At 44.3% G+C, this 20,876-nt stretch overlaps 1 protein-coding gene across 3 annotated transcripts in view; it reads left to right on the forward strand.

Annotated features, from left to right (window-relative positions):
- LOC119448975 (collagen alpha-1(XII) chain-like) overlaps positions 1 to 20,876 on the forward strand; it is a 219,025-nt gene that overhangs the window by 106,631 nt on the left and 91,518 nt on the right. Inside the window, exon 5 of one of the 3 annotated variants that reach the window (XM_049660825.1) lies at positions 4,982 to 5,067. The exons of the other annotated variants lie outside the window; for them this stretch is intronic. Within the exon in view, the coding sequence (XP_049516782.1) occupies positions 4,982 to 5,067 (86 nt within the window). The remainder of the gene's footprint in view (positions 1 to 4,981; positions 5,068 to 20,876) is intronic. 3 annotated transcript variants of the gene reach the window in all.

A 20,876-nucleotide genomic window follows, 5' to 3' on the forward strand; every position in this document is an offset into this window, starting at 1 on the left:
TTTTAAAGTGAAACATTTCAGCGATCCTCATATTGGACATCCTATTAGCCAAGGCGGCCAGCCAATGGAAAAACAGCACCTACGAACGAAGCGCTTTGCGAATGCGGCCCAAGGACTTGCAGGCATGCACGCACCATCCCAGAATGAAGCTGTTGCTCTCGGGTCTAAGCATTTTCAAGAACGTAACCAGTAAGAGATAGGAGACAGCCAAAGACCTTCCGAATTATTAAAACCATGGCCACGCCTATTTAATCAGTTAACGCGAACCGCCTTTTCCTTGATAGACGAGGTGTATAGTCCCGAAAAGTCTCCTCACTTAGTATGCAGGAACATTGCTCGCCCCTGGTCCAATAATCTATCTCTATTGATTGATTCATGAGGTTAAATGTCCCAAAAACACAGGCGCTACGTACACGCCGCTTAATTGAGGGTCCGTAATAACTTTCACCATCGATGGTTCTTTAACGTGCACCTGAAGCTCGGTGAACTAACGCGCCCCCAGAAATTCCTCATTAGTAGAAAATAGATAACATTATTCGTATATCTAAAGCTGGCGGCAAGCTAAGAGTAAATAAAGACCTGCATCCAAATGTGCACGCTAAGCAAGGTAATGGAGCACTTTCATTCCATAGAGTTAAATTCCTTTCCTGAAGACTTCCTTAGGAAGCCGGAGCAGGTTCAGGGGCGCTTTGTTTTCACTGGTGTAACTATAGTTCACTTGATTGAAAATCTGTTGAAGCCTCTTGCCAATACTGCTCAAGTTGAGAATTACATATTTTATTGATTTATTTAGCATACCTTTCAGGTTCCAGTTGAAGCATTTGGTAAGAAAACACATAGCAGTGGAAATAAAAAAAAAACATTACATATACAGTACATATACATGCAAGGCTTTTGTGAAGATGGGTGTTCAAGGTTCCTGAAAAATAGGAAAGATGTGATATTAGGACATTTCTCTGGTGTAATGTTACCACAAAGTCATACATATTAAAATTACTTGGGATAGTAATTATACAACTAAGTATCAAAATTAGACTAAGTAACTTTTTAACCAAGACGGACGAAATCCTAATGCAAGATCTGAAGCCCGTCACTCGAGGAGTTCATAACCGGCTTCAAGCATGCTGGAAACTCACGCTGCGGATTTCTGCAACGTAATTAATTTTGGTCAATTTCACCAAGAAACCCAAACTGGGGCTGAATTCAGAAGTTTTGCGTTCGTAAGTGCTCTTTATTCGCTACTATGTCCAGTATCAGGATTGGCCAAAATATTCTTTTATATGGGAACAATTCCAGGGTAAGACGTTTTATTCTGAAGTCGGGCCCTGAACTTCGGGAAAGCGCAACAGTCGCGATCTTAGCAGATGCCCGTGAGTGAAGCGACTGTTTGGGTAAGCGTAAAGCAAGCGAGATTGCGGCTTAAGAAGAAGCTCGCGGGCTCCTATCTAAACAAATTGGAAAATAGAATTTCTAGGCAACCACTGCACTAGATGTGATGAAGTTTGTTACATTTAAAAGAAAAATGTTAAAATCTAGTGACTGTTGGTAGCGAATTTTTATTTAGGCAGCACACTTAATAAAGCTTGTTCAAACTGAAAATTTTCAGAAAACTAAACTATCAAGTTTACAACTCAGTAACTCAACAATGCGAACTGATATCACAATTCTGTAAATTTCATCTAATAGTGCATCTAGAGCGGGCAAAATTTACGTATTATACATGTCTCTCAAAAGCACTACTAATACGTGATAGGACGTTTGCAAATTCCTTGCAAGCAATGTAACAATTCACGTAAGATATGAATTGATATACCAAATTTGTCCACTTTGGATGCTCTAACGGATGCAATTTACAGAATTGTCACAGCTGCCCTTGGGGCAGAGGTACGGGTTTCCGAACTTCGGGCTGTGTTTTTTTTTCTTTTTTTAATTTACAATTTTCCTAAAATAATTTTTTATATCAGGTTTTAAGTAAAAAATTCGCTTCCAACAGTCACTAGAATTTAACTTGCTCTCTAGATGCACCAGTTTTCGTTAAAACCGGCCCTTGGTGGTCTCAGAAATGGGTTTCTGCGTTTCACATGTGTTTGAATTAGCGGCATCGGAGTTCGACTCTCGCTTTCGCTCAAAGTTGAGGCGTAACAGTCACAGACGTCTGCTAAAGACGTAACAGTTGCGCTCTTCCGGAGTTAGGTTTCGGTTTTCTGAGTGAAACTGGCCACAATTAATTACGCTGCAGAAATCAGGAGCGTAAGCATTAAAGCTAATCTTTCTTGTCTACTAACCCAAGGTTTGCGTGGCTGCCTAGCTTGCGCACCGGGTAGACTAAGCGGGACTTAAGGGTGTAACGTTTCATATTCGCGCGACGGGTATATGCTTCACAGTTACGCCCAAATGCGCTTAACACAAGCGGTCGCTTAATAAAAGTACGTATCCGATGACGTGATTCAAGCTAGGGTCCCCAAGCCCAGCAGCCCGAAGCTCTTCTACCCATTAGATCACAGCAGCCTGCACCCCATGTAATCAGTGAATAACAGCCTTACCATTCTTTCCCTCGTGTAAGGTAGCGCGTTATGACGTTCGGCCTATATGCGTCGTGTCGCATAGCAACATTTCGCTTATAACAGCTTTCTACACTTTGCTTTACTTACAAAGTTATAAAAGCATTAGAAACTATGCTAGGGTAGGATCTCTCCTGAGGCGTGCACATCATCATAGTCAAGAAAGCAATATTCTCTAACGCAGAGAAGAACGGCCGGCAATTTCTCTGGTTCCCAGCGCATACGACTCCAGGCATTCACGCAATCAACCCCAACGAGGTAAACACACCGCGAAGCTCGAGGTCTTACTCGCCGAGCTGAGCAAGAAGTGACTTCCATTGGTCGGGGGAACGCGGAGGAGGAGATCTGGAGAGAAAAAGACAGATTAACAAGAGTTAGCGATATTAGAAAATTCTATCAAAATCAGAGGCGAATATTACCACCGCCTCACACTAAACTAAACAGAGCTGAGTCCGTTGCATGGATGCGATACAAACAGAAACCTATGTGAGTCCGTGCAGCTAAAACTTTCTACCCCGAGTATTACGCCAGCGATATATGCAAGCTATACAAGTCTGCTAGAGCCACCCTACAACACATGTGTGGGGATGTAAAATATATCAAGAAAAAATGGCAGTCTCCCAGGAAATCTACGGGCGCGATGGTCGGGCACGCTGCTCAGGTCAGAACTCCAAGACCAACTTTGGGCCGTCCAGCGAGCCATGGACGCCATGCGGGAGCGGCCATCTAGACGACCCCAGGCCTGGGCCTGCCAATCGCCGGATTTCAAATAAAGTTTGTCACTCACTCAACTATTTACTCATAAAAGTGAGAGAGCACCAGTCTCCCCCATTCTTCCGCTCTGGCAGCCAGTTCTTCGACGCGCAATGGGACATTGTACCACGTTCGAGGTCGGTCCAGTTTACCCAGTGCATTACCTTCAGGGTCGACCTAAGTGGGGGCAGAAAGGACGCGTTCTGCGTTGCGTTTTATGCAGCGCAATTATCCACGACAAAGGCGAGTCACATGTTTGCGACGAAGTTCGCGCACAGACGCGGGTCTCGCTGTCATGCATGTGCTAGGCTTTGAGGTGCAGCCGTGAAACAACCGTTGAAAGATTTTGATGCTTCCTCTAGAAAAAAAGAAGAAATACGAAAAAGTGCTAAGAAAACGAAACTAAAGAAAACAGATAGAATTAAATTGTTCAGAAAAGGACCGAGGTAATGTAACGATTTGATTCCAATGCTATTCCTCTTCACACTTCGTCACTGGTCCCAATTACGCTGCGCCCAAGTTATCACAGAATCGGCCAGCCGTGCGCGGTGGATAATATAAAAGGAATGGAATATGATGAAAGGAATGCTGATATAATTGGGCAGACTGCAAGCTTGTCTTACTTGACACTATCAATTTTGATGATATATTGCTTTTTGTCTTCAGGCACGCTTATGAACGCGTTGGATGAAGGGTTTCAATTCTCGAATTCGGATTGGTCATCTGACTCTTACGACCAATAAAATATTCCAATTTTCACGGTTAGTTTTTTTAGCTACTATCTCGAGTCATTTTAAAATATAGCCCTCCGTAATAAAAGCAGTTCCGGGGAAGTCGCCCAATTGCTGCGTCTTCTCAAAATTTTTGGAGAATTTCGAACACATTATCGAAATGACCTGCATATTTATCATTTGAAAATTATTTTGATGGTATGACACATTCGAAAGTAAAAATTAACTAGGTCATCTCTTAGACAATGAGTGCGTTCTGACGAAAACTGATTTTCTCTTACATCACGAAACAAAATCTGTATGTTCAAATGGGTTACCGTAAGTCTTATGTACCACGAGCTCTTTATATGCAAATGACGTATCAGTATTTTCAATACTACTGCTTCCACTACCGGGCACTTCCGTTCAAGCCATCCATGTCTTTGGCAGGCACAACTTCGTGTACAACGAAATCCTTTAATAAGAAAGTTATTCAGGGAACTGTACTCGGCTACCGTGCTCTTTTTCTGTATCTCCGTGCACTTTGGGGTTATTAAGTAACGTGAATTTCGCGTTCTTTATAACGCATGTGGCTTTTCGCATTACAGTTATTTTGCGTTGTTGGCGCATGTCCATGGCTCAAGTACTTTTCTTCCTTATTGTGTTTCAGCACCGCATCTCACCCTTTACTTAATTTGCATCCATCTGTGCGCAGCTGTCTACGAACTTTACTAAAATTGTAGTATTTAGTTTCTTTTTTTCCCCTTTCACACACAACCCCTGCCTGTATATTAGTATCCAGAATCATATTATCGACAAATCTATGCAATGTCGATATTAGTTTGGTAAAGTGAAATAAAATAAAATTCCCAACACAGAATTGGAAGTCCGCTTTAACAAATAAATGGGTTTCAGATTTACTTAACCAACTTGTTTTGTTCATTTTACACATGGCAGGTTCTTGTGAGGTGTCGGCTTACGCTGTTGACTCCACTACAGCACTTATATCTTGGCGCGCTTCGGATCAGGTGGACATGTTTCGAGTAAGTAACAGCCACGAATGAAATGTATGTTGCCTTTCCTTTCTCGCTTCTCTTGAGCCGTTTCGCTCGTTTGCTTCTGTGTCTTTCTACCTAACGTACCATTACTTCTTACTTTGTGAAGAAAGTTCGCACAACTATCGCCGCAGCGCTCGGAAGGAAGCCAATGTATAATGTCACGCTCAACGTTTTATTCGTTTTTCACATAAAGTAGCGAACAAAAAGATATCCCAATTCTGCATTTGGGTCCCGTGAGCGAATGTGCTCTGAATGTTGGTGCTGCACTATGCCAGACCACAAGCCTAGGGTAATTGTCTCTTGAACAAGCTCTGCCACCCTTCTTTATTCACGCTATTACGACGGGCCTGTGTAGTGAACAATTTGCATCGCGCCGCCAAAACCACAGCGAAAGCCCGGACGTTTTAGGTGCGCCGTGATGCCCCCAATCGATGAAAAACGCCTAGGAGGCCGCAATGAAGAAAATACGTTAGCATTTGTGCGCGCATTCTCGCCCCCTTCCCAACGGTTCACGCGACGCCCCAATGTCTACGTACGCTCACCAGTGGTGTCTCACTTCAGGAGCGAGACAGTTAAACTTCGCATATGCATTCGCTCCTTCTCCCCCTCCTCGCCAAGGAATGCGCCGGCGGTGTCTGTGTGTGCGTGCGTGCGTGTCAGTGCCTTTCCCTTTGCTGTGCTAGGGGCGATTAGAAATCCATTGAACTGACTTCCATGTACCAAGCGGCCGCAAGCGTGAAGAGCGTTCACTCTCTCCTTGTCCTCATTGAGCGCGTTACAAAGACTCTATAAAAGACGCCCCCGCCAACGGAATTCAGCCTGCAGCACAAGCTAGAGTGTGCGTCGCTCTCCGTGAGGAAGTTTAGAGCTGACCGCTCCGAAGGGATGCAATTACACATCGTTGTTAATTGTTACGTTTCCACCTTGTCCTCCACCTGACCCCCTCGGCACTTGTGAGCCACTGCAAAGTGTATTCAGCAGTATGATCCTGTCAAATGGTATCCGTTTGTAATAACTGGTGCCAGCGGTGCGATCCGACATCCACTGGTGTGTCTGCGTGAGATGCATTAGTGCGTCGGGTTGGTCTACGACGGATCCTTGGCTGCGAGGTTTGGTGAGTGCGGGGCTTTTCTCTACTGAGTTTTACCACGCTTTTCTCGGTGTAGTTAACAAAACGGCTAAAAGCTGTCGTTGCCGCCAACTTTGTGTAAGCGTCAAGGCACTAGTCTGTCCTAGAGAGAAAGCACTGAACTCAGTCATGAATTTGAAGCAGTTGCGTAAACCGCAATTGCTGGAGCTTGCGAAAGAGTTGTGTTGGGATGTCACCAATACACTTAAAGAACAAGAGTTTATCAAGGCTATTCTTGCGTCGGAGGTGAACGATGTCCAGTTTTCGGAATGCCTTGAGACGATTTGGAGAGGGCAAGAAGACAGGAACAAGAGCGCGAGCGTGAAAGTGGTAGGTAAGAGCGCGAGTCTGAACGTGAAAGGCAAGAGCGCGAGTGTGAAGTTGATAGGCAAGAGCGGGAAAGGGAAATATAAGAGCGGAAAGAGTGCCTGGAGCGGTAATTCGCACTTGAAGTGACGTGGCTTGATGACGAACTAGAACACCTTCGAGCTTCGAGCAGCAAATTTGGGCGCCCGTTCAGGAGAAAGCTTTGAGCAACGTCCAAAAAATTGTGCCTCGGAGTTGGAAAGGTTGCGAAAGACCGAGCTGTTGTAGTTGTTTTGGGAGCTTGAACTCAATGGAGCGGAACATACTCGTATGACGGTTGCCGCTATTTGTACAATCATTTTCAAAAGCGATAATTGAGAGGAAGAAGATCAAATACTTCCTGAAGATGGTTCTAAGAGTGGGACTCGTGAAGGAAGAAAGTCCCCAGGAAACAGAAACATTGTACAAAGAGATGGAGGAACTCCGGATGGAGTTTAGCTTCAATGAACAAGAACCCGAAGACCGTGAACGAGTGAAACAGAAACAGTGCGAAGTCTCGAGTACGGTTCCGCCAAACGCTTGTGTGGCGCTGAAATGCTATTAGGTAACGGTACGACGGTTTCAAGCGATGCAACTGAGTCAGAAGCGCAGCGCACTAAGATCGGAACCCCCCACTCGTTGAAGCCGCTCGACCTCGTTGCGAAGGCGTACTTGCAACGACAGTTTCAAGCGGCAAACATGAGTCAGACGCGCAGTGCGCAGAGATTACGAGAGCCTCCGCCTTAGAAACGAAAGATCTCGCTGGAAAAGCAGTAGTTCCAAAGCGAACAGTTTCAAGCTGCAAACATGACTCATATGCGCAGCGCGCAGACATTAGAGACTGAGAATTTGGGGCTGCTCTTTTGTTTAGAGGAGCTGCAGATTTAGAGAATTGGGTCAAACGCAAACAGCGTTGGCTGGAGCGCTCAGGTGCTGCAAAGGGGAAAATGAAAAGGTGCTTGAAAGCAAGAAAGAAAAGATTTTTCGTACCAGTGAAAACGAACCGAATGCATATTTTGAGCAAAAAGGGCGAAGAATGAAATGTAATCAACCTAATCGCAGTGTTAGTATTACGAATTAGGTATGCTGTTTTAACGCAAGATGGCTTGGGGACCCACGGTAGTTTAGAATTTTTGGGCCTTGGGTCGAAGCGAACGCAAGAACCCAAGACGGACCGGGGTTCGGCGCATGCGCACTTGCAGCCCCAATTTTCTTGGTTCCCCAAGCCGCTTGGGTCCCCAATTCTAAAACTGTCCATCTTGAAACTGCCGCGCGCACACAAGAAACGAGAACAATAAAGCAAAGGTAACAGACAGGCGCTGACGCGCTACTCAGTTTACTTTTGGAGAAAAAAATGTCTTTAATATTTCATTTCTATTCCGCATGCTCTTGCACATGCTCACTTTAGTCAGACTGGGTATATATATGTGTGTAATTTCCCTCCAAAAACAAACTGAGTTGCGAGTAGGCGCCTGCCTGTTACCTTTGCCATATTGTCCTCGTTTCTTGTGTGCGCGCGGCAGTTTCAAGATGAATAGCTACCAACTCGCCCAACTTGCAGTACTTTTACAGTTCATTTCCAAAACTCTCTATTGAGAGCTTCCGCGGTAGAACCAAATGACCACGCTGTAAAGGCAGTCGTTGCGAAAACGATGGTTTCAAGCAGCGACAGTGTGTCGGAGACGCAGCACGCTGAGACAGCTGGGATCAAAAGCACGTCCGCGTTTGAACCGAGTGACATCGCTGTGATACAGTAGTACGAGTGTCTACAAATTCACGTGACTTTGTTTGACGAAATTTTGTCATTGTTCATTTCATGGTGCTCACTGCTGCCGCTTTCCAAGCTCTTGCGCGAGTGGCTACATCTGCGTTCAGCCTTTTCTCTCAATATCGTGGCTATTTGGGCGTGCTGGTCAGACATGATAAAAACTTCAAGCGCACAAACAGGCGAGGACGGTGAAAGAAGACTGAGACACACGAGCGCTAACTTCCATCAATTTATTGAGGCCTGTGAAGCGCCGAATATAAAGAAGAAATCCAGCTGCGTGCCAATCTGTCAAGATTGCACCATCGTCATGAGAAGCAGTTGCCAACTGACACATGAAATTATTGAAGCAGAGATAATTTATAGCTCAGACAATAAAAGTGTGTCCAAGCCGTGGAGTGCTTTAACTTCCAAGGAAATACGATACTTGCGTCGTCACTGATTGTTTTGCTAGTGGCGCTCGCATGATGTACGGCAACCACATGCCTTTATATTGCGCGCTTCGCAGGCCTCAATAAATTGTTGCAAGTTGACGGTTTTTTCACCCTCCTCGTCTGTTTGTGCCCTTGAAGTATTTGACAGTTATTTTCTCTCCTCCTTTGACCTCTCGTTATATGATAAACATGCTAAACTTTTCACTTCAATAACATTCCTGCCTATCGTTAAACATTTGTCACAAGCGCGTATATATTTTAACTGTTTTTGCTACTGGTTGATATTACGGTTTCCTTGTCATGCGCCGTTGCAATTACTCAAATTTTTACACGGTGGCTGGGCTATGCTGTGTGAATAACGTACGATGGCAGTACGTCTTCAAGAGACTAGTGCCCTACGCCACCCATCCAATACAACGCAGCACCAACATTCTGAACACATTAGCTCACAAGACCCAAATGCAAAGTATCATATCTTTTTGTTCGCTGCTGTATATGCGTTTGCTGCATATTAGCTGCATAGATGCATGAAGGTTATCCGCCTTACAAGTGTACCGATGGCTATCTAGCCTTCCTATATGAGCAATAGCTCGTTTATGACTTCGTTGCAATACTTGGCTAGTGAAGCTGAAAGCTTTGTACTTCAACCCCAGCAATTCCGGACATCGCCTTTAGTTCACAGCTTTTACACCACGTGGCGTACGGACCTTTAAGATTCGAAATTCGCGCGATGACGCACGAAGTGTACTGGACGATAACAGAATACACGTTTTAACAATAAAAGAAAAAAAAGGGACCACGCCAACAGCTTTCACCGTCCAGCATGCACGAGCGCGAATCAGGAATGGCTGATCTGATAAATGCCGAGCGTATAAGACGAGCGGCCAGCTAGTCTACTGTGAATCAGCAGTTTTGCTGCTATTGATAGTCGTTTAGAGGCTCAGCCCCGCTTCGAGAAAGCGGGTGCAGAATCTTGAGAGAGCGGCCTCCACCCCCCCCCCCTCCCCTTCCGTCCATCTTTTCCTCGTCCAACTTTTTGTCCGATCGAATCAGAAAAGCAAAAATGCCCTTTTATCGCTTCATTTCTCGAAAGCTGATTCTAAAATAATAATGTAAGATTGCTAAATGGTCGCGATGGGCGCATGTTTCAAGATATGCAGTCGCATGATTGACACCCTTAATCTCGGTTGGCCTCAGTTTACGAGTCCATTTGCTCATTTGCGTGCAGGTGCCTAATCGAGTTATGTTCACTGCCACGGAATTTCTGTTTTTCTAAAGCGAATGCCTTAGGTGCATGGCTATATTTTCGGTGCCATTGGCAGTGACCTTGGCGAAACCGCGCCATAACGAAAATGGCCGACACCGCAAAGAGTAAAATCACTTCAACAAATGCTCGGATTGACGTCAGTTTTCTCAGGGAGGTTCCTGTGAACAAAAGAAATTAGTGGCTTTGTAAAGAAAATTTGCTACTTTTCAGCCGAACACCTTTTCTAAGCTCTTGGTAAGCGACGGGTGTAAATGCAGAAAATCATCTGTAACTGGTCAGTGTTCGAAGACCTGCTTCACTGCACAGTGGCATAGCCAGAAATTTTGTTCGGAGAGGGGGGGGGGGGGGGGCTCACGTTGCAGCGCGGCCTCCTCCTTATAGAATTGGTCGAGAGATCAAATACATCAATAGTAACTGCATTGCCATTGCCAATGTCATTGTATATTAGAGGCTGCAAACAAACTACTGAGTGCTACCCACTGTCAAGTAAAATATGTATTTTTTCATAAAAGCATATATTCGTACGTCCCAAAAATTGTGGCAGAAATAACTGATATCAATGCTTCCGCGTTTTTTTGTCTATTTAATTAGTAAAGAAAATATCACACGAACTTTAGAACATCAGAACATCATAGAATATCAGTTCCAAACCAGCAAATCAGTGCATACAGCTGGTGCGAAAAACGTAAAGGCTATGAAAAGAACAAGTTGAGCACAAATATTTTGATAAATTTTCGTCATTAAAGAACCTTGTTTACTTTTTTGTACAGTCGCGAGCAGAAGTTTGGTGACCATGGCATCAGCAAAAAATTTAAATATATTCAAGCGCAGCTGCATGGCCCCAAATTAGCTTAATACGTTGTATTGGTCCATCACGCGCACGTAGGCTTGCGCTCTTGATTTCAGCCGGAATGGCCAGGCTGCGAAGGAAAAAAAATAAAATCGTGGCAGCAGAGAGGCTCGGCCTTTCTGTACCGACGTGGGAGCGCCCCGCTACGTGCTGACGCGCGTTCCGAGCGACCGTAATAAAGCTTTATCATACCATCATACCATACCTTTGGTCCACAAACTTTGGCTCGTGACTGTACATATGCAACGGCCAGGGAAAAACCTCAATGGCGCTGTCCTTCGTTGCAATAGATTGCGAATGAGCAGTTGTTACCGGTCGTGTATTGTAATTACACCGATAATATAGTCGCAACAGTGAGTACATATAAGAAGCAGGAGTTCTGCAAGATGTACATTAGAAATGCGAAAATAGAATGGAATATACAAGTGCGAAGATACAAGTTGATAAAGGACACAAAAGTGTCACTGGTAACAAAATGCACTGTTTGTATACACAAAGCCTCGCAACAAGATGTTTAAATATATGTATAAGTATCCAATAAATCCAAGTATTTAAGCAAACGTCACTGTATGTAATGCGTCAAACAAGACAAATAGACATGTTGCGCAGTCACACATAGTAGTAGCTTTACGCATAGAAAGACAGACGATCCAGGCAAGTACAAAACTATGATCGCAGAAATCGTGATATGTTCCAGAAGGACCGCCTGTTGGGCTAGTTGGTCTAACCTAGTTTCTTTCAGTTTGGCAGAACAGTTTGGTTCTTCTAGAAGCTGACAAGGAAGGTGGATTTGTTGTGATGCCGAAAGGCATGTTCAATGAAAAAGCCCAAGCGGCAGTGGACAAGAACTTTGTGGCTGTTTAAAAAAGTGCAGTGAGGGTTAAGACTAAGTTCATCAAATTTTGTAAGGACTTGGAATTGAATGATCTTGCTAGTGCTATTAGAAATAGTAAGGGGAACAGTCTGAAGGTTTTCTTTTCTGCAAAAACACATAAGGTAGATGTCCGTTTCAGAACCATTGTGAGCGAAGGGGGGGGGGGGGCTTGGCAAAAGAATGTTAGTCAGTTTTTACTGAAGAACCTTAAGTGACTCACGGTTGTTGATCCTTTCCGCGTGAGGAAATCTGAAGAAGTCACTGAATATGTGAAACACAACGAGAGTATAGATTATGGCTTGTCTGTCGACGTTGAGGACTTGTTTTATTCAGTACCTCAAGATAAGCTTTTAGTTGCTGTTAGGAAGTGCATTGAACAGAGTGGCGAATGCGATTTCCGAAACTCCGCTTGTTTGTCGGTTCATAATTTAAATCTTTTAGAATTTTATCTTAGTGTAACATTGATTGTTTTTAACGAGCAGCCTTTTCTGCAACGTAGAGGAGTGTGTATTAGGTCTTGCGTGGCTCCGATTCTATGCGACATATTTTTAGCTGATATTGACAGTGCGCTTGATTTGGCTTTTAATGGGGGGAAGGTATTCAAAGTGTTTCGGTACGTCGATGACTTTTTAATTCTTTTAAAGAAAGAGGACGGTTTCACTGCCCCTGGGAGTATTTTTGATGTTTTTATTCAAGCTGGGCAGGGTTTGAGTTTCACTCATGAATTGCTTGGAACTGAGGGGTTACAATTCCTGGATCTCAGGCTAAAATTTAGTGTAGGCCATGTTTGCTGAGAGTACCTCCCACGGATTAAGAAGTGTCCCCTGCCTTTTGAATCTGCCCACTCTAAAATAGTAAAAAGGGGCATCGCATTACAATGTCTGGATGCTGCGCTCCGTAAGTCATGCCCGCATTCAATGCAGCATAGCTTTGACAATCAGATTAGCAGCGGGATTCCCTGAGTTGCTTGTTGTTGCGGTGGCCGAGTCTAGATCCTGCAGAGGGTAAAGAACAGAGCTGGAGCGGAAAGAGCTGAGACCCAGCGATGGATGGCGAGACCCGTAGCCATGCCTTATATGCATCAGGTCTCGCACAACCTGAAGAAGGTTGCGAACAGGCATCGTATTCCTGTGGTCTTCACGGCTCCTAATAAGCTATCCAGGCTCTGCCCTCGAATTTGCGGGGACAGGAAAGGAGGTTGCCAAACCAGCCACGATAGCCGCTTCGTGGGGTGTGCGACAGGAGTGGCATACTCCGTCCCCTTGTTGTGCGGGAAGGTGTACATCGGCCAAACCGAACGGTGCATAAACGACCGGCTCAGGGAGCATGCGCTAAACGTTAAGAAAAAAGAGGACAAGTATGCACATTTAGTTGCCCACATCATTACGTGTGATTGCGAGGCACGATTTTATGAGACCACTATCTTAGGCAAATCTGCAAGCTACAAGGCTCGAGTGGCTCTAGAAGCATTCTACATCCACAAGAACTCAGATATTTGTATAAGCGAAGCGTCAATTCTTTTGCACAGTGCCGAACTGAACTATTTGAACTCTGTTGCCTGAGGGAGATAGTACTGTTAACTTTTTTAGATTTCTTTTTATCACCTCGCATGGGAAAGGGGCGTGACACTGGTGTACGTGGTTCACCTTAGAAATCGGAGGGTTTGTTGACTGAAATAAACGGTTGGTAGTAGCGCTCGTCCGCGTCTGTCGTGTCTTCGTGAGTGTTGTGCGTACTTTTTTGCGCTATGTCTGAAAGTAACTCGTGATATGTACTTGGGCCATGCGGCGGTCGCGACAGCACCATATGGGTAGATAATAGAGGAATAATGCAAAAATCAGTACGAAAATGTGTAATTTAACTGCCTGCAGAGCGGCGACAAATTTTCTGCACCCAAAATTAAGGAAGGGTATTGCTTCGGCTCAAAAAAGAAGTAAAAGTGGGTAGCTAAAAAGGAAAGACCAAAAGAAAGCCACAGATGATGCGGCAAGTTAAACTACCCAATATCCTAGTGTGTTTGTTGGGAAACGCCGCGAGGGCCGGGCTTTCAATAAACAAGGTCGGTAAAAATTTGTTAATGATGTCCTCGTAATTTTCGTTTTCGCACGATAACTTTGATCATGATGCTACCTGTTTGAATGAACAGCGATAATTTCTGCGGTTTTAGAAACTAATGAACAGTCATGCGTTTTCATAATTACGCGTTTATGGACCTGAAGGAACAGAACCTTTACTTGCATTGATTTTTGCCGCTTCGCTATCTAAAGGACAAACTTCACTCGGCGGGGAAGTTTAGTGAAGCGGTCAATGACTTCGGACACGTTGATGCCGACGTCTCTGTGGACGTCGGCATCCTTGTCGAGCCAGACCTCGTCGTCCGCAAAAAAGAACCGCCTCAAAAATAGGCCGTTAACTTTCTTCTGTTTTCTCTTATTTTACTTTGCCTGCCTAACCACGTGTTCTTCAGACATTGTAGAGCGCAAGTAGTTTTTCTAATCTCATGTTAAAAATATACTATCTGCGGTTGAAGTGGTCACTGGAAGGGTGGCTAGAATCTGAAGCCGTTTCTACACATTTACATAGAACCTGCAGTCGCAATGAGAGAGGGCATCTATTCCGGTGCTAAAACCTAAAAGTACTCTTTCGATGTCGTTGGCATCCTTGTTTAGGTACCTTGCACAAACAGTAAACTGTTGGATACCGGCAATATCCGTCGTTTCATCAGCAAATATGGAGAAGCGGCCTGCACCATTTACTTTTGCACCTAGGCTTTCTTTGATAATTTCACCACAAATTTCTATAATTTGGTTTTGTACATCTGGACTCAAATGCGAGGTATTACTGGGGCAACATCCAAATGGTTCTTCAGATATGTATCTCCACAATCAGCTCGCAAATGAAGAAGCGCTCTGAAAATACCAATATTTTCAGAGGGGATTTGCTTAAATCCATAGGACCACTGTCCCTATGGCCACGGAGAGCCAGACCTTGTCGTCCGCAAAAAAGAACCGCCTCAAAAATGGGCCGTTAACTTTCTTCTGTTTTCTCTTATTTTACTTTGCCTGCCCTGGTCCAGCTGATTGATCACATCGGGCGCCCTTCCTGAAAATGTTTGGAGAAAATTATCAGCTGCCAGCTGGCAGTCACGGTCATATTTAGTATTTTCGTGTGTGTGGAAGATTGCGAGCGCGGGCTTCCATTTCTGAAACGGCTTGGACACGAGGGTTCCAGTGCGCGCATGTTAGCTCAAGTTTATAAGAAAATTAAACCCATAAATTTCCAGAGTTGAAAATCTAAAGCACGCCTTTGGAAATGTTAGTGCACCTTTCGCGTCATAAGTTTATGGGAACTTTATACCCATAAAGTTTAGGAATTGAATTACATGCGCTCCGTAGATTCCCCGGCCGCTGCGAGATGCCGCAGTGCGCCCGCTCGCTATCGAAATACCCTTGAAAGTTTGTGCTCGGATGGGGCTCCTTGCGTTATGTGAGTCCAGGTGCCAAGGGCGCTGCGACGAAATCCAGCCCGAGTTCGCGATGTGCGTGCCGAAATGTCTTTTCTAGCGTGAAAAACACACTGTAGACAAAATCCTGAAAGATTCCCGGTGCCGGTGGTTGTTTTTGTCGGCGGTGCATGCCAGCACGAAATAATTTCGGGGGGGGGGGGGGGGTCTGAAGTCCCATCAGTGCTACTACTGCTATTACTACCCCTACTGCTACTAGTATTGCATTATTACTCAATGATTATTATAGAGGAAGTACAACAACAATGAAAGCTTCACATGAGATCCAACGCAGTGCTTTAGCATAAGTGATGCGAATGTTCCATTGCGATTATAGAAAAGTTTTCATGTGTTAAATTTGTCGATTTTATGCAGATTGACAGTGGAATCAACATTCTCTGGCTTACTTATCGTGATTATTTTTTTTCATTTACCATAAACCACATCTCCACTATTAAATCACTTAAGCAAACTTTAGTGGACTCTGGGCTTGGGCTCCCGTGTACTGGTGAGGGATAGTGCCCCTGTATACGTGGGGCCTCTCTTTTCGTCGCGCCACCGGCACCGCCGTTGGCCGAGCGTCGTCACGCCGTGACAAGTGATATAAGTCGTTCTACTCGGCACAGAGCAGAGAACATGGCGGAAACAACGCCGGTATACCACTTGCTTCAGCTCTTGTGCCATCCGTATCGGCAAAGGCGCGTTCCCACCACGGCGCCAGGAAGCACATCTGGCCGCTTAGGCCGGAGCAGCGGTCTCACTCCTATCGCGTGCACTCGAGCAGTATACACGCTTGCCCTCGTCGCCGCGCAACAACTATCTGCAGCAACTCTGAGCATGACGGGATGCCGCGCACCGGGGCTGCGCAAATCGCAATGAAAGCAGATGAAAGTGGGAAAGCTGTTTACTCTGTGCCGTACAGACGGACCGTTGTCGTCTACAGTAGTCATTAATGCGAAAGCATTACATGAGCCATGAGGCAGAAAAGCCGGCGTCGTTCACAACGAGTGGTATCAAAAGTCAATGTGACATCATCAGCGTCTTGAATGAAATCAGTAGTAATATAGAAGATAGTAAAGGGTATTACAACGTCAATTAGTAGTAATTATGGGTAGTTATTGTGAATTAAGGTGAATTACAGTGAAGTGAATTAAAGTTACAACAAGTTAGAGTGGGGTGACTTAAGGTGGAGTCAAGTGAATTAAGGTGAAGTAAACTAAATTACAATGAATTAAATTTGGTTAAGGTGGATTAAGGTGGATCACCATATTAACTCGTAGCTACTTGGCGATGAGTTCTGAATGGTTGTGGTCTGGTGATTAATGAATGCAGAGAAAAGAAAGTGAAGGAAGGATCGCAAACAGGTTGTAATACTTAAAAAGTATTTATTGGTAATGACTAAGAGAAGTCATAATGCTTTCGCATTCAAATTACGTAAGGATACTTAAGGTACAATTTAATTTTTGCGCATGGGCCGCCACAGGGCTATCGCTGTAAACCCCACCGCGCCTCTACCCGCCATATAACTCGTTGCAGTAAACCTTCTCTGTGATAGCGTTCATGATCCAACGTTAAAACCCGCCATGTTTGGCTACGTCATAGTGCACAGCTATCGCTTTAATATGAACAATCTTTTTAATCTTCGGCGCGAACGTCCGTCACATCCAATTATCCTCGCGTTGCAACGGCAACCTCCGCCAATTCCGAGTTGCACCCCACCGCCCGTATATTTCGGCCGGCAGCATGCTGCACTGTCAATGCTTGAACGGGTCTGCTGCGTCACGGCGCGAAGCTCCCCTCGCTAGAAACCGGCGTAGTTTCTGCGTGCGCTAGGAGTGCATGTTTATTTCCCCTTAAACACTACGATTAGCAACATCTAGGTTTAAAAAATTTAATTAAACTATAGGCTTTTACGTGTCAAAACCACGATCTGATTATGAGGCACGCCGTAGTTAGGGCTTCCGGAATAATTTGGACAACCTGGGTTTCCTTACCGTGCACCTAAATCTAAGTACACGGGTGTTTTCACATTTCGCCCCCATAGAAATGCGGCCGCCGTGGCCGGGATTCGATCCCGCGACCTCGTTCTCAGCAACCCAACACCATAGCCACTCAGAAACCACGGTGGGTCGGAACAGATAGGAAATTGAAATGAATCACATGCATCAAAGTTTGCATTGCGAGTACTATCAAGTACAGTTTAAGTTTTTTTCTTGCACTTTATGATATATGACAGTCTTTGTGATGACTTCAATTTCCTGTTTTACGTTTAGGCTACTGACACTGCACAAACTATATTTTTTGTCATAATACGGAATACAGGCACCAGAGTGCGGCTCATAAACACATCGGTATAATGAGGTGTAATTTGTGGATACATTTCTCGCTATGGGTAATATAGGAGCTCCTTTCTCGCAAATATGTGTCTTGGGTCAGAGCGCTTATGCTGAAAGTGGACTGATTGTCCGCGCTTTCCGTGGAGCTACAGAAGTGACTGTGAAAGCCTTTCGCTGTTTAAAGGTGTATAAGCCTTTCGATGCCAGGCGCCTGAATTATACACAAAGAACGCGCTCGTCCGGAACCAGAAAAGTCGCAAGCATTATGCCAAGGTCGGGATTACCCTTCTACGGGTTAGTCGCGTCCTTGACAAAAAAGAAAAACCGGGGAGTGACAAGTCATTTTTAACGACGGGCGGTCGTTCTTATCGTGATCACACATGACGACTTGCGCCAACGTACCGCGCTTTGTCGGGAAGCTGTGATAGTTCATTCTTTAGAAAGGGTATTTATTTTTTCCGCAACGTAACTTACGTCATCGGGGCAGATTTAAAAATATAAAGGTCACGAGTCAGGCAGTGGTACCTAGGTGAAATGAACGCCCGAGAAAGATGGACTTGTACTGGCTTTCTTTTGGAAGCGCTCATAACGTTGCAGTTTAAACCACAATAGAACTTCGTACACAGTATTTTTACCAACAGTTTAACAGAAGGCTACTCAGTCGTGATATTATTAAAGTTATAACTTTTTAGCAGAGACACTCTCACATGACTTCAACATATATACAATAAAGGGCTCTGTAATTTCCACCGTGACTTAACCTAGGTACGTTGGCGTACTTCATGTAATAATTCCAGTCAGCCTACTCACATATACCCGCATTACTAATCACATCTACCATGGCCTCGGCTACATCCCAAGAAGCAATTGCCTACCTCTTCTCATTGCTAAAGATTCGGTAGGCGTAAGACAGGCCAAAATTCGAATATGAATGCCCTGTATGGAATTAGCATGGAACCTTCAGTGATATAGAACGTATGCGTTACACTCGAGTCTGTCCAGAAACGGGCAGTAACATTAATTTACTCTGATTATTCATTTATCATCAGTGTTAATAAACAAAACGCATGCTGAGCTTCTATCGCTAGGTTTGCGTCGTGAATTCACCTGACCTTGCACAAGTTCTACAATTCTACGCTATAATATTCCATCATCAAGAGCTCGGCGCTTGTCATCACGTATAAGCTAAAAAGCAGCCTGGCCTTCAGAACGTATAGTCAGCGTCCAAAGCTTTCGCACGCCTGAAACTGAAAAAATTATATTTCTACGCCTGAGGCACGCATCGTGGCATTCGGATTTACAGCGTATCTTGGTCTAGAGTAAACAAACGTTTTGCATACTTTTACTGGCTGTGGGCGTAGCTGCGTTGAAAATGAACTTATTCGCAGAATCTCGGCCGCGTAAACTTTTGACGGTGACTGTGCCATTGAACACCTGTATTTTCTTTATTCTGCACACATTTTTAATGAATGACCTTCCAGCCAACGTCATGCAATGCTTACACCTGGTTAATTTTCAGGACAGCCATCTCAGACATGTTGAATTAAATATAAGAACTGAACTGCTATGTAGTACGTCATTATTATCAGCAATGAGGTGTAATAAATTTGTAAACAAATAAAGGATAATAACATTGCCTATGAAATTTTACTCAAATCTCAGGACTACTTCAAAATTTCGCCTGTTCGTCTTGTGTACCTCCCTATGCTTTCTAGGAAACTGAAAGGGCGAAAATCAAGTGTGAAATTGACATGTCCTGTGGCACCATGGCAGAAAAGGAAAGGTTTGGCTTAGTAGGACCATGTGAAAGGTTCAGCTGCCATTGTGCTACTCACACACATGGAACGACACTTTTGTATTTTATTTATAGGCAGTAGACAAAATGATAAATGATGCTCAGTGCACGCTGGCGTGATCATGACAAAACGACCGTACCGATATGAGTCATAAACGATTATAATAAAGGAACATTTCTGCAAACCGTCACGGTCCTTTCTCGTGTTTCTTCAATTATTCAAACATGTTAAATTTAGGGTAGGAGAATATTCGCACATAATTACTAAAGAATTGCACCAGTAATCATATCATGGTGCTGTGACCTGATTCAGCAATAGAGTTAGTCAAGAACAGAACAGCAGAATGCTATATGGCAACTTCGGTAATTGTAGCCGAAAACAGTGTCTTCTTGCACAACTTTGTGGGCATAATTCAAAAAGGGTATGGTCTGTGATTGGAGTCGTTCTCTATTTTTACACGACAGGTTACATTAACACGTCCCAGAGTCTTTTCCCATAATTTCCAATACTCCTCTGCGTAAGTTGTGGTAAAAGGGTAAAAGGATATGAAGACTTTTAGTATTTCTGGAATTTTGTGAAGGTATATGGGAATGGTTCAAATGATAGGACACGTGCGCTGCATATTCAGGGTAGAATGTTTATGTTTCGAGGTACTGGTTTGTACTAAGCAAACACGCTTGTGCAATAATTCGGATATCCTTCATTTGAACTGAAGGTCAGGTATACGCAAAAATTCTGCTTTGATATAATGCAAATACACTCAGTCAAATAGCTTCAACTGTATTCCTTTGTAAAAATACCACGTCTGGGGCTGCAGCCAACTTTTCTACTTCTGTGTCTTTTAATTGCACACACTGGGCGCTATTTATTTTTGTGGCACGTTTCAAGCCGCACAAGAGTTGCACAACACACGCTTTTCCCAAGACGTAGCTGAAAAGGCAAAATATTTCTTAGTAATGACTTCATAAATATTCACCTTAGGAAAGAAATGTACTTTCAAAACACGTTACCTGCGTTTATTTTCCAAAGTACAATATACCTAAAGTGCAAAAGATGTTTGGAAACAAGTTCGCATGTTCTCGAAACCAGCCAGCTATTTTTTTAGGAAGACTTTGGTACAGTAGAAAGAAACTAAACAAGAACCGTAACCAAGGGCGCGATCTTGTACGCGTTCCAAAATGGAACGGAGGCGTTCCGTTCCATCGAGCCGCACACGATTGGTCAATTTGAACGTCGCGGTTGAAATTGACCAATCGTGTGCGGCTCGATGGAACGGAACGCCTCGGTTCCATTTTGGAACGCGTACAAGATCGCGCCCAAGGCTTATGGCCTGCATTTCGGAATATGCCATCGGGTGGAAAACTGCCAAACTAAGCAGCGACAAAGTGATAAGAAGAAGCGCGGCACAGCTGGCTTCGAACCTGCGAACTCACGATCGTGGTTATCAGTGATCTTGATCTGTGGTCGCTCAACACGCACGGCTACCGCTTCGAAGC

This window comes from Dermacentor silvarum, chromosome 1, assembly GCF_013339745.2.
Source record: "Dermacentor silvarum isolate Dsil-2018 chromosome 1, BIME_Dsil_1.4, whole genome shotgun sequence".
NCBI classification, from domain to species: Eukaryota; Metazoa; Arthropoda; class Arachnida; order Ixodida; family Ixodidae; genus Dermacentor; species Dermacentor silvarum.